At 35.4% G+C, this 14054-nt stretch overlaps 2 protein-coding genes across 4 annotated transcripts; both read left to right on the plus strand.

Moving 5' to 3' along the window:
• The first annotated feature begins 616 nt into the window (after positions 1-616).
• LOC122017369 (putative E3 ubiquitin-protein ligase RING1a) lies at positions 617-7432 on the plus strand. 2 transcript variants are annotated; one of them, XM_042574966.1, is made up of 10 exons: positions 617-1008; positions 1084-1150; positions 2759-2817; positions 5361-5442; positions 5575-5695; positions 5807-5848; positions 5956-6486; positions 6578-6682; positions 6776-6976; positions 7061-7432. In XM_042574966.1, the coding sequence occupies exons 1-10, from the start codon at positions 807-809 to the stop codon at positions 7091-7093; spliced, it is 1443 nt and encodes a 480-aa protein (XP_042430900.1). In that variant the 5' UTR covers positions 617-806; the 3' UTR covers positions 7094-7432. The 2 variants fall into 2 exon arrangements, with proteins under 2 accessions (XP_042430900.1, XP_042430901.1); XM_042574967.1 differs by having other exon boundaries at positions 6791-6976.
• Positions 7433-9409: 1977 nt separating this feature from the next.
• Positions 9410-13830, plus strand: LOC122015164 (mitochondrial arginine transporter BAC1-like). 2 transcript variants are annotated; one of them, XM_042571914.1, is made up of 8 exons: positions 9410-9616; positions 10905-10994; positions 12321-12422; positions 12555-12659; positions 12758-12850; positions 12932-13132; positions 13210-13308; positions 13393-13830. In XM_042571914.1, the coding sequence occupies exons 1-8, from the start codon at positions 9521-9523 to the stop codon at positions 13492-13494; spliced, it is 888 nt and encodes a 295-aa protein (XP_042427848.1). In that variant the 5' UTR covers positions 9410-9520; the 3' UTR covers positions 13495-13830. The 2 variants fall into 2 exon arrangements, with proteins under 2 accessions (XP_042427848.1, XP_042427847.1); XM_042571913.1 differs by having other exon boundaries at positions 9417-9616; positions 13385-13830.
• Positions 13831-14054: the final 224 nt, after the last annotated feature.

Genomic DNA, 14054 nt, shown 5'->3' on the forward strand with positions numbered 1-14054 from the left:
ATCATTGGGATGATCAATTTGATCTTATAAAAAAATTTTATCGATCATTAGGATAAATTGAGAAGTACACGCGACGGTAATTTAAAAATTTAATATGTTTTGATTATGCCCCTCATCTGAAAGAAAAAATTTTATAAATATATCGTAGCTAAAATTCCAACCATGAATATTTAGATCATAACACCATAACACCGTAGCTATGGAGACAAGCAGGTTGACAGGTAAGAACGTTAACATCGTAGATAACGAAAATATTCTCTTATATTTGTATCTTAAATGGCTAGAAATTTTGATAATATTCTAAGCGTCAAAGGATTTAAATTTCCATGATAAATAACAAAAAATATAATGCTCTAAAAGTCATGACATAATTTCATTTATTCGTTATAAAATTCCTTGAAGATCAGTGTGTTTGGTTTGATCAACGTACAAAAGTCGTGTGCCTATTTGTTTATCGAACGTTTGTGTTTATTTGGAATAATCTAGCCATGCTTTCCTGCCTACACCCATTTTCCTCCAGAGTCCAAATGATGAGGTCCGCACATTGCATCAATCAGAAGGCAGGTACAAAAAGGTGGCCAACCTGATATTATTAACCTCGGCGCAAAAGGAGAAGAAGGGGGTCGATAAGTACGGGTTGGACGTCGGACCGCGAGAAGAGCAAGCGGAGCGAGCAGGAGCATCGTCCCTCTTCCTCTCGTTGAACATAAAGCGAAGCGCTCGCTTCTTCCCCACCTCATCTCCCATTCTTCCTTGCCCCTCAAGCAACTCTTCTCTTACCTTTTTCCAAAAAAGGTGAGCAACGAATGGCCCCCCACAAGCGCCCGCGCCCGCTTCCTCCTCCGCCCGACCACCCCATCGCCGCCTCTGACGAGGCCTCCCTGACTGGCCTAGACGCCCTGGCGATGCTGCAGCAGAAGCAGGATCCCGGCATCGAGAAAGCTGGCGATGACGCCCAGACGATCTCGGAGAAGGAGCTCGCGCTGGAGGCTGAGGAACGGCGGGAGGGTCTGGAACTCGACGAGTCCTCTTTCTTTCTTCCTTGTCTGTTTCGATCTCACCGCCGTTGCTGTTTCCCTGCAGATTTCTATGGCCGGATTGGTGAGGTTAGATCGTCGGACGAGGAGTACGACGAAGCGAATTCGCCAGAGTACGCTATCCATTTTCACCACGTTTCTTTATCTTTCGCGTTCGTTGCGAGCCTCTTCCCCTCTGCCGTCATCTGGTTTTTTGATGGGTTGGAGCGGCCGAGAGGGTGGCGTCGGATTTGTCATATGAGATGCCATCCTCCGTTGCCAAACCTACAGAAATGTTTTTTTTTTGTGCCTCGCGCATGCCAGCTTCGTGGGCGTTTGGTCGTTCTTTCTATTCGCAATGGGCTTCTTTAATGGTTATGCATGTGTAATGGCCTATGTTTGCGATCAGGATATTGGTAGCTCTACCGGATCGATGGTTAGGTGCCATTGAAGACTTGAAGTTGCTGAGAAAATAAAACAATCGGGTTACCTTTGAGTAGTTTTCTAACTTAATTCGCTTGTCTGGTGATCGTAGTTTGTGCACGTCTCTCCTCAGCCCAGGATTGTGTATCATCACTAGTTGCCTAAGGTCTTTGGTAGAAAAATATTATATAAGCTACAAATCTGTGATAGAGCCATCTTCTATCAAATAGTCTAACTATAGATTTTATTCCTGTCAACATTCTCTGTAAGCTTCTCTGACACTTTTGTCTGTCCTTTTATATTATTTTTTTTCGTTCTTCAAGCTAAGCTAGTGGTATCTTAGGACGTTCATCATATATAATGTAGATTTGATCCTTTTACTCTTGTATACCTGGCATGGGCTTTGGCGTGTCGTGAGGTCAGAAATTCAGGCTCTTAGCATAGATAGGTCCATTGTTTCTTATTCTGAACAGTCTGATTAAATATTTAATACCGTTTTGTCATTCTGTAAAGTAAGTTTGTCCCAATACATATTTACACTTCAGGATCCAGGATACTAAGGTCTATAAGACCGAATATTATTATTGTAAAAATGAAACATATAGGCTCAATTCCTGAAACATGATTGCCTTGCCTCCCATCCTCACTAGGTTTTGGAGTATTATCCTTTTTTTGGTGGGGCAAGTGGTCAATTCCCGGTGGGCTCATGCCCTCAGGAAAAAAAACTCCTCCCACCTTCTAGTCACTTGGCGGTCGGCTATAAGTCGACCCTTTGATTTACCTCCCTTCACACAACCTCGGGATGAGTTGGGGTGGGCGTAATCATTTTTTTGCTACAATAGAGTATTATCCTTTTTACACACCACTACACGCCAAGCTAAATGTATACATGATTTCTCTTGCTATGCTATTGGGTTTTACTTTTTGCAGCAAATGTCAACCTGATCGGTAAATTCATTCCTAAAATGCTGCTTTATTTACGCTACTTGATGGCCATGGGTGACTCTGCCCTATATTAAGTGGTAAAACCTATGCATAAGACCTGCTAATATACTCTGTCTATTTGTCCTGTAGAATTAAAACAGAAATATGTTGTTGGCAATCTTCACTTGTCATGCGTGACTATTTTATATAGTTGCCAAAATCAAGTTTACATCATTGTCGTTGTTTCAATGATGTGTATTTTTAATGTTAGTCCTCATTTTTTAAGTAGATATGGTGCACATTATCAATTGTATTCTCTTGCTTTGGTTGAACTGACATCTTTTGAAGGTTAAGTTACTGCCTAGATTCACAACTCTCTTTTTTTTTGTTCTCAGATTTCTTTTTGTGAAAGTTGCTGATGTTCGGGAAATAGTGCGATGTCCTATTTGTTTAGGTACAGTAAATTCCCCCCTATGGATAATTTGTTGTGACATGATCTTTGAAAATTTTCATGTTTGTGGTAATGTAGAATAACAGACATTGTAATCACTACATTATTTATGAGGCCGTGTTAGTTAGAGATGAATACATAATGATCAAGCCCTTTAAACACTGTGTATATCTCAAGAAGACAGACTTGGGGTTTGGGGGGACAGATAAACTAAAATAAGATTATATTGGTAGCGTGCTTGCTAAACCACACTTTAGGATTTGGATTTTTTTTTTATATAATTGGGGTTACCACAATCTAGTGTTTCTCTATCCCTTTTGTGGTGGTGCACTATTTGTTCTCCTTTATTCTATTTTTCTTATAAGATTATTGGCATTAATGCTTCTTTTATATAACTGTTTGTCTTTTTATTTGTTTAATTGATTATTAATCACCAAAATCTTGCATTATTAATTATCAATTTGGTGAAATCTATGATAAATAGCCAATTGCAGTTTAATCAATATGAAGTTGTTATCCTCTATTTTCACGAGAGAGTTGTACAGCTCATCCACAAACCTAAAATACTTATGCTCATCTAAACCTATAAACTCCTTTCTTAACTCACACTTCATAATATGAGACTGAAGTGGGGCGACAACCTTCACCATTTAGGCTTAACTTCCATCTAGATCTAAAACTATGACTTAGAACATTCATATCAGTTTCTCTATAATATCTCTAAAATTTAGGGTAAACCACCCATTTTATTAAATTTAGACAATCATTTTTCACTAGTACTACATCAGCTACCCTAATATTTCCATTATCTTTATTTTTTTATTGTTTTCTTCTCTCTCTTCCACTTTTTTTATTATTTTTTCTCTCACCCTATGTACATCTTTTTATTACCCAATCCATTACCTTTATTTTTCTCTCTCTCAAATTAAATGATATTTTAATGTTTAGGGAATGGATTTCATTCCCTAAATTTGAAGAAGTACTATTTATGAAATCTGAATTTAGGGAACAGATAGAGTAATTGATGCAAATGTTTTTTCACATAAAATGTAAAATTTAAGGTAAATTTTGTGTTTAGGGAAGCTAATGTGAATGCTCTTATAATCAGAATCATCCCTAATCAAGCATGTGAGGCCTAATGATGGCCACTTCATCACCTAGGCAACCCTATCAATTGTCACTTTCTGCCATAGATGATAGAGTTAATATAACCTATTAATTTATTAGGATGATAAACTAGTGGAAAATGTTTAAGCAAGTTAATTATAACTCACTCATCTAGCCTATGAAATTCCTTTATTAGCTCACACATGAGAAAATAAAGTGGGGGTGTCATGCCTGTCTTGGCTAAATTTTAATTTTCAATTTTATAAACTGACTCTTGGACTGCTAAGTAATTTTTTTAAAACTCTGGGTAACTTTTTTTAAACAGTCCCTCTTGTCTGTTTGTCAATAAGTATTTCTAGATGTTTTGCTGACAATTGCTTGAAAGATCATTTTGCAAAACAACAGAGCCATACTATGGAACTTTGAAAAAGAGCAATGAGAAAAGTAAAGAGATGAAACAATCATATTCTAAAATCAGTGTGGTCATATACCTGATGAATTAACTATCAGTATCAATTATCCACAACCTATCAGAAAAAATTATGATAGTCTCGAGATAGTTATTGCACTGAGTGAGTAGAAAAAATGTCTTGTAACAATATCATCATGATAAAGAGAAACCTATGATAGCGTATTGATTAGTGTTGGAGATAGTAGGACATGATTTTTCTACCATAGCTGTAATTAAGGATTATCTCAATCAACATTTTTTGAACATTACTTCTTTCAATTGAGTGTAGTATTCGTGTATGATATTGTGCTATTGATGAGAGTGTAAATACATTAAATTCAAAGTGTGAATTACTGCACAAAATTTAAATTTTATTTTTAAAAAAATTAGGCAAAGGAAAATTTTCATAGTCAAAATGTTTGGTCAAACTATCTTGATGAAAGGGTTCAATAGTTAAGAAGCAACTATGGTTTTCCAAATCACTCTATCATCCAAGTTTGATTGACATATATTATGGGTGCTCCATTCTTTTTTTAAGACATTGAGTATCTCAAGAGCTTCGATTGAGAAGTTCAAAAGAAATTACAGAATATGATCTAGAATCTCCTAGAGAAAGAAAAAAAATTGGTTTTAATTCATTGGTGCTATATGTTGGAATTCATTTTATTTATCAGTGTGATTATTTTTCAGTAATTCATTGGTTTAATTCAAATTTTTATTCAGAATTAAGTGTTGGAGTGGCAGAGAAAATGCAGGTCATGCATGCATTTATGTAAAACAAAAATTGCGAGATTGCTATTTTTTTTTCTTGATGAGGACAATAATGGCTCTTTTGCATTATTTTTATAAAGTTGTTTTCAGGTACCATGCGACTGCGAAGCAAAGATGAAATTATTTTCCGTTTGCACTCTGGCTTATATTTTAGATGAGTTTGTAATTATTCTTGTGATAATATTACATTAAAGATAAGTTTCATGATAACTGTCAGGAATAATCCGCAAGACAAGGACAGTAATGGAATGCCTTCATCGCTTTTGTCGAGAGTGTATTGACAAATCAATGAGACTTGGGTATGTTGGAAGTCCTCACTTTGTGCATATGCAAGTAATCATTTTCCTTGTGCTGTTTTGAAAATCATGTATTGTTACCATCTCTGTTTATTTCCTAGCAAGCAAACTAGTCTTTGATGTATTGTTCTGCAGAAATAATGAATGTCCTGCATGCCGCACTCACTGTGCAAGTCGGCGTTCTTTAAGGGATGATCCAAAATATGATGCCCTTATAGCAGCATTATATCCGGATATTGACAAGTATGAAGAGGAGGTAAACCAGATTCGATCAAGTTGAAACTCTTTTATCTATAAGTTTTTGTCATTCTTATTGCAGCTATTTGTCTTGTGTAGTGAAATTGTTAGTCCTATTGTGTGGCTGCAGGAACTATCTTTCTTTGAAGAGGAGAGATCCCGCAGCCAGAAGGTAGTTTATATAACTAAAGATACAATGAAGTTTAAATTTAGAATGCAGTGGTTTGCAGTTCTGTTTCTCTGATCCACTTTTTTATATTTATCACCTATTCAAACTAGATACAATTATATATAGCTGAAACATTTCAACGTCAATCCGAAGCTCTTGGTCGGAAAAGGTCAACAACTAGAGCTAGTACATCATTTGGAAGAAAATCACAAGGAAGTTATCTGCGTGGTAGAGGCAGAAAAAATATTGCTAGTGACGACACTGCTAATGCTGACTCTGATGAAGAAGCGGATGCAAATGGCAATTATGGAACCAAAGGTTCTTCAGCTACAGATGAGCCCTCTCCTGACTGGAGGCCAAAGAGACCCAAGGAATGGGGAACACCCCAATCTTCTCCAGCTAGGACATTAGGCAGTGTCAATGTTAGCAGTGAGGAAAATGAGGATTTTGAAATTAACAGAGAGCCAGTTAGTGCATCACCTTTGCAATCAAGAAGCAGAGAGATTCTCGCCTGGGGGAAGAATGGTACTCGTAGTCAAACCAGACATAATAGTTCTAGCAGTTCAAATGGTAGGTTGGTAAGAGGGGCCATGGGCAAATTGGCTGACTTCTTGCGCAATCTAGAAGAAGTTGATGAGGAGGTAAAGAGGAAGGCTAACCTTTGTTTTATACCACTTGTGGCTCATAACAATATCTGTAAACACTCAGTGGTCTGTGATTTCTGTTTTCCAGTTTGATGTAAACGTAATCATGGTTCCTTTGGATGAGAGTATGCCAAATTTGGAACAACCGTATCTTAGCTGCAGGCAAACCTTGTTAATTACACATCTTCGCCAAGTAATTAACTTTTCTATTTGGTTAAAATTACTTATTTTTTTGAATTGGAATATATTTCTTCTAATTTTATGTCTATGGATGTGTAACTTGCAGTTCATTGCACTTCAGGCATCTGCACAACCTGAAGAAGTTGAAATATTTGTGAGGAAGCCTCAAGAAGAGTCTTTGGCAGTCAGGTCTGGCAGCTTAGTAGACAATGCATCTACTGATTTTTCCACAGGTCTGAAGATATTGGAAGGAGGAGAATCTCTTGGGACACTCTACGCTTCTTATACTGGGGATAAAGGGGAGCTGGTGAGATTTCTCCATTGGTGTATCTCAGTAATTATTATTATTATTATTATTATTTTTTATCAATGACACGTCCTTTCTTCCCAGGTTTTGGTATACTATCTGAAAATTCAGAGGTAGAGAAAACTCAGCATTGCATAACCTGCTCTTTTGACTTAGACGATGCAAAGCAAGTATATACCCCCAATATACTTGAGGATATCAAACCACCACTTATAGTTTATCTCAAGAGTAGGGAAATCAAGAAGCTTGTCTAGATAAGAAGGGTGGACTGAACTTGATGAAAGACAATAGTTTTCATCCCGATGTTTACTAGGCTTAAAATTTGCAGAGCTTTAGACTTGTGTCTAGATAATTAAGAAATGATCATCAATGAGGTTATTCAAACTGTTTGCCGTTGCTTAATAATGTACCTGAAGTTGCAGGATATACTTATTTTTGGCGTGACAAATCGTTTCAGACTGCGAATTACCCAAAACTAGTAGCTTGAACGTTCAAACGTTGCATGATTTTTCTGAGAATAATGTTTTTGTCGTTGGCCGGAAGGGGAGGAGACATGCTTACCAGAGAACTAGATAATGGCCTTGTTCAAAGAGCTTTCAATTTTAATATATAATCAACACACACAGATATGAATGAGAATGCCATATCTCCTTCTAGTGTATTCTAGTGTTAGGTTCTATGGAGTCCGCGGGGCTATAATGTCGTTGTAGGATACTCAAGTTGTCACTCAGGTATTCACGGTTCGAACTCCAGTTATGACGTATTTGTAGGATTTTTTCTTTTAGATAGGAGAGGCGTAATTAAAGGATGTTGAGATTTTGGGTTGGCCGTCGTTCGATGGAAATTTTCGTGAGACCGGATCGGTTATCCCAGAGATAATTAATGAGTTTAACTAGCATTATTATTCTTTTCATGTTAGGTTCTATGAATCCTTATAGGTTGGATGCCATTATCTAAAGGATCGCAGGATAGGAGAAATATTTGTCATGATTTATCTCTTATGAAGAGTGTGAGACCTGAGACAGTCCTTGGAAAGACCATTAAGAGGATAGTTTCACTTTTTACTCTAATAGCGTTAGATTGCCTAGGAATTAGATAATTCTATTTGGTCATTATATTTTAAAACATTTTTCTGAATTTGTATTATAATGCTAAAGTTTTTTTTATTGGTATCAATATTGATGACCTTGATCTTGACATGGAGTATGATGACGGTGCTTACTATGAATATGCTGTAGAGTATATATGGATTTTTATATCAAAATGACATTTTGATTCACCTTTGCAAGAGCAAGGTGAATGTATATAGATTTCAAATATTTATGATTTACTTTGAATTACAGAACTATCTCTAGAGATTGTGACAAATATTTCAACAGTTAATCCACTCATTTGTTTCACACGTTAAAGGGTGGCTAACTGTTTGGAAAAGAAAAATGTCCAATGCATTTGTTAATAACTGCAATATTCATAATCATGGACATTTATTCTTATTTGCACAAATGATACTTTATACTCGATTTGAGTACAGAAATAATATATTTGCTTAGTATTTTTTTTTTAAAAAAAACTAAATAAAAATGTATTTATTTAAACATAAATTTTCTTAGTATTTTATAAATATTAATAACTCAGATTTATGGGTATTTATTTATTTATTTTTACACATCAAATGAACATAATTAAATTATAATTTATTTGTAAGCATAAATTTTCTCAATTGTTTGTGAATATTAATAAAATTTTAATTATAATATTTAATTTTTATTTAACTATACTCATCGAATGAACATAATTAAATTATAAAGTTTTTTATAACCATTTGATTCTTTTATCACCCGAGTGTCGTGTAGGAGCCCATCTGAACACAGCAAAATCTGCCAAATTTTTGTTTTGTTTTTTTTTTTCTGATTAATTTTTTGCATTAGTGGTTCTATTTAGGGCATCCGTATAGAGATTTATGTTCTGCCTGATTAAAAATCTTACTTTTTTTTAAAAATTTCTTTTCACTATTATAAACTTCTCCATAATTTTTTTTTTATGATTCACAATCAATTTACTTATTTTTATTTATACGTTTTACTCCTCTTTATTTATAATTTTATTTACTATATATATATATATAATATTATTTAATATTTTAATATAATATTCATAATTATATTAATATTTTAAATTCTATATATTTATTTATATAAAAAATAATTTGATAAAAATAAACAAATATTTAATAAAAATATAAATAAAAAATAAAAAAATTAAATAGTGTAGTAGACCCTTGCACCTGTAAGAGCATAAATCCTTTTTATATATTTTTTAATATATATAAATTCGATCTTAAAATTTTAGGACCGATTTATTAAAAAACTATAAATTCAATATAGTAGAGGCGGAATTTAGAAGGTGGGGTTTATAACATGGACCCCGTACTATGAACCCGAGTACAGATGTCCTGATATCATGGATCGGCTGCGTCAGCGGTACTAAAGTGGCAAAGGTCAGCAGGCAAAAGAAAAAAGTTGGTGAAGGAAAGGGACGGGGGCGATGAGCCCCGCTGTCGATGCCGCCAAGGAGTATGCGGCCGGCTTCGCCGCAGGTATCGCTACCGTCATCACCGGCCATCCCTTCGACACTGTCAAGGTTGGTCCCTTCGCTGCTCCCGCTTTATGTATTCTTTTCTTAAATTCTTCTTTAGGGTTTCCCCTCCAGTTTTGCTCCTTTTCCCTCTTTCCATTGGATCTATGAGGTGCTGGGTGATTCTTACAAGGAGCCGTCTATTTGATCCTGGATGTTTGTACTATTAACAGGGAAGCGTTCAAATTGTTTGATTGGACGTGTTTATGCCCTTTTTGCTTGATGATCTGAACTAATAGAATGGTTTGAGCAACAGATGAGGCTGTTGACTGGTTAGGATGAAGGCCGTCATCATTTCTGGCCTGAGTGGAGCAATGTGTTTGCTTTTGATAAACTTTGTTAGATCTTTGCTCCAGGATTATGCGTGACTTGACAGTGTATTTTTTTTATAAAGTTGTCGAAGTCATATGGATATTCTGTTTGTTTGATTTTGTTGTTTGGATATGTAAGGAAATAGTTTCCTTCAACATGTGGAGCATGGTAAAGATTGAACTGTGTAGCAAAAATATTGAAGAACATAGGCACTCTTAACATTATCGTTGTGTTTGAAAAACTTGTAGTGTCATCTTGTGCGGTAGAAACTTGTGCAACTAAGTGCACCAGATCCCATGTGATTTAAACATGGGGAATTTTAGTTCTTTGACAGAAAGTGATGACGAATGCTCAGTCATTGGGAATTAATAGGTTGTGTGAGTTCTTATATGTTTCTTGTTTCACATTAGTTTCATTCTATTAATGAAAGACCAACCGTCTCCTGAAATCGATGGAAGTGGAATTTTAACTCAGAAAAATCTCCTTAAGTTATAGTAAAGCATCTAATTGGTGCTCTTAAATTTTCAATAATAACTGAAGAGCTTAGGAGACATTCATGCATACAATGAATTACATAAGGTCTGTTTATAATATCCATTACAATAATTTTTCTGTATGAGGTTGTTCAAAATCGTGCATTGGAAAGAGGTATACTACCATTTTCATCAGAAAATGTCGATTCTTGAAGCGTCTTTTACTTTGGACAACAAAAAGGCATCTTGAGATTATTTTTGTGAGTTAGTTGCACTCTTTTGGGATCTATGCATATGAAAGAAACTAAGAATTTTGAGAAGTACACTTTCTGCAATTTTCTAAGATTATTACTTTCCATGCAAATAAATAGTTAAACACTTGGGATTGATCAATTTTTTCAGGTGAGTTATTTTTTATCCATGTTAGTATTCTTTGTGCCAGGGCCTCGCTTTCCTATATGCTATGGTTTAGCAAAAATGTATAGGTCCTTATTGTTTTTATGTGGCAGGTCAAGTTGCAGGCTCATAACACACAGACACAAGTCAAAGAATACAAGAATGCTTTACACTGCAGTAGTCGGATCTTGCTTACTGAAGGAGTATGCTTTCAAACTTAATTTGGTTCTTCATTTGTCTTGGAAACAAACTTCTCATAAACAGAAATCTATATGTTATATGTTAAGCTTTACCGGTGGCAATCTTGCACAGAGTAAAGAATAGATGCTTAAAACATTAACATTAAAAATAATTCTCCCTGGCCATTTCTAGTCTAATATACCTTGATTTTGTATAGTTCTACTTGCTTGAGCTAACATAGTCTTGATTTTCTCCAAACTGATCCACAAAGTGAGATGCATTGATCAAAACATGCATAAGATATCTTTAGAAGAAATTTAAATTTTGAGTCACAGTGTTTGGATGTCTGATAATTGGAAACATTTTCCTGATCTCTTAATCTGAATACTGAACCTTTGAGCCTCTAACATGGTACTGAAGGTACAAGTCTTGTCTAGAAGTGTCCTGGAGGCTACCTTCTAAAATATAATTATCAAGTGCTTCAACATTCTTTACAAGGCTCGTACATACTTCTTGGAATGTAAGTTCAATAATTACCTCCACAACCTTTCGTATTAGTTAGACTCTGTATCCAGGTGGGAAGTCCGTCTCCATCTCTAGCAACCTAATCAAAGGGTTGAATAATAATCAGAATTAACTTGTGAGGTTGATCCTTCCTGAATGACTATTTATTCAGCTATTTTTAACCATGGAGCAATCTGAATATCTATTAGCAATAAATCAGAAATTGAATTGTTTTTTTGTCTTTATTGATTCCTTCATTTTTTCTGAATAACTATTAATAATATATTCAGGTATAATTGCTTTTTTTTGTTTAATTCTCTCAATTATTCCTGAGAATCATCTAGTTCTCAACTCGACTTCTAACATATTCTTCCTTGACCTCAATTGTCTCCAAAGTCTATTGGTGATAGCTGTAAGTCATATCAACACCCAGTTATAAATTCTTGCTGACTAAGTCAAAGCAAAACTTCTTTTTTTTTTCAACCTGTGTTCTTAGATTCTTTGTCCTGCAGTTGTGTTGGATACCGAACATCTGAAATCAATAAATGAGTCGGATATTAACACCCTTAGTGTGACCAAATGCCAAATTTCTAAAAAGTTAGGTATTGGACACCTAGATCCATACTCGTATCCAAGTCTGGGTAACAAAGTTTTTCAAATTAGCAGATCAAGTGGAAATGCTTGTTGTCTCCATATCATGTTTGTGATCCAATTTTAGTTTTTCTTCCTAAGTTGCTCACTGATATTACAATAGTGTATTCAAAGTTTCAATTGTGTACTTAAAGTTCTATGTAGTTGCAAGAATCTTAAGTTCCTTGAGCTTTCTCTATGCTTGAATATTGCAGGTGAGAGGACTCTATAAAGGTGCATCATCATCTTTTGTTGGAATGGCATTTGAGAGTTCCCTTCTTTTTGGCATGTATTCTCAAGTGAAGCAAAAGTTGCAGGTTTTAAACTATACCCAACAAATTCATTATCCCTGGCAACGATTTCACAAATCTTAAATTGTTATGGTGCTTTTGTAGCTTTTTCTTTCTGCTATGGACAGTGGTGATTTTGATGATTTGTTAATCGTACAGGGAGAAATTCCCAGCAAGAAGCCACAACTTCGAGTAATTATTCCTTCGGCTGCATTTAGTGGAGCAATAATTAGCTTTATACTATGTCCAACAGAACTGCTAAAAGTGTGTAGGCAGTTCAGCATTTTAAACTAGGTTGTTGTTACCTTCATCATATTGCTTCCTCATTTTAAATTTTAATATGCGTTTTAAGTGTTTTCCAGTGTAGAATGCAAGTTCAAGGGAATGCTGCATCGATGTTTGTTAAATACAATGGTCCTTTAGATTGTGCTATCAAAACTATTCAGAGTGAAGGGGTAAGGTTTTATTTATTTATTTCCTTTTATTAAATATCTTTGATTATTATATATTGGTGAGTTCACATGCTTGTTTTTCAGGTTAGAGGCTTATTTCGTGGTGGATTACCAACCTTTCTAAGAGAATCAATTGGCAATGCAGTGTTCTTCAGCACTTACGAGCTAAGTCGTCACTACTTGCATAGCCAATTAAACTCTGCTCCATCTGCCTTGAGCCACCACTCCAAACTTCTAATAGATACAGGGATCGGCATAGTTACTGGCGGACTTTCGGGAACTGCTGTAAGTAAAGATAAGTCTTCCACCAGTTATATCACTTATATTAACAAATTTTTTTTTGTTTTTATTTCTTTTCACAGTTCTGGTTGGCTGTTCTACCATTGGATGTTGCAAAAACTGTAATTCAGACTTCACCAGATCAAAATGTTAATCGAAACCCTTTTGGAACACTTAGATTGGTATGGCATCCTTTTGCAATTCGTCTCTTCATTATGTGCATACTTGCAGAAGGTTTATGGAGTTTTTCCTCTCTAGATTTACAGGAGAGTTGGCTTGAGTGGATGCTATGCTGGTCTTGGGCCCACCTTAGCGAGGTCGTTTCCGGCAAATGCTGTTGCTATAGTGACTTGGGAGCTTACGGCTAAGCTTTTAGGAATTAGAAAAGGCTGACAACGTCAGCTTAGTGAATGTTTTTCTTTGAACTGTAAACTAGCTAGTTACCCATGGGTAGATCATTGCTTCAGTTCGTCATTATTTTTTTGAGGGGCTTTATGGTTTCTCACCGAGGATCTTTCAGGACTGTTGACATCAAAGTCTGGAGCGGCGAGCAAGCCATTGCAATTCAGCTGCCTGATGTTTACAGGTTCGATCTGTTCCATTTCTGTTTAGTTATTGAGAAGATTTGTGCTCGTGTAAAACAATTTTGATGGCCAACATTTGTTTGCTTTATTTTATTGGAACTTCTTGAGCTTTTCTGTCAATCGAACTGATCAAGTAATATGTGGGACAGTTGAGTTGTTCTTATTTCAGATCCGAATAAATTTATGGTTTTTTATTTTAGATCAGTTTTTGCCACGTACCTCAAACAAGAGAAATGACTAAGCTTGAAATTGGGAATAGCTTGGCCTCTTCAATTGATACATTTACTGAATGTCAAAGACGAATTGCTTCACTTTTATTTTGTAGCAGTAAATTGTAAACCAAC

Source organism: Zingiber officinale, chromosome 8B (genome assembly GCF_018446385.1).
Source record: "Zingiber officinale cultivar Zhangliang chromosome 8B, Zo_v1.1, whole genome shotgun sequence".
Lineage (NCBI taxonomy): Eukaryota > Viridiplantae > Streptophyta > Magnoliopsida > Zingiberales > Zingiberaceae > Zingiber > Zingiber officinale.

Coding starts and splice junctions, on each gene's coding strand:
- LOC122015164 (XM_042571913.1), top strand. CDS start 9,521: ATGAGCCCCGCTGTCGATGCCGCCAAGGAGTATGCGGCCGGCTTCGCC. Junction 12,660..12,757: donor GTCCAACAGAACTGCTAAAA/GTGTGTAGGCAG, acceptor AGTGTTTTCCAG/TGTAGAATGCAAGTTCAAGG. Junction 13,133..13,209: donor GCGGACTTTCGGGAACTGCT/GTAAGTAAAGAT, acceptor TTCTTTTCACAG/TTCTGGTTGGCTGTTCTACC.
- LOC122017369 (XM_042574966.1), top strand. CDS start 807: ATGGCCCCCCACAAGCGCCCGCGCCCGCTTCCTCCTCCGCCCGACCAC. Junction 5,696..5,806: donor TTGACAAGTATGAAGAGGAG/GTAAACCAGATT, acceptor GTGTGGCTGCAG/GAACTATCTTTCTTTGAAGA. Junction 6,683..6,775: donor TAATTACACATCTTCGCCAA/GTAATTAACTTT, acceptor TGTAACTTGCAG/TTCATTGCACTTCAGGCATC.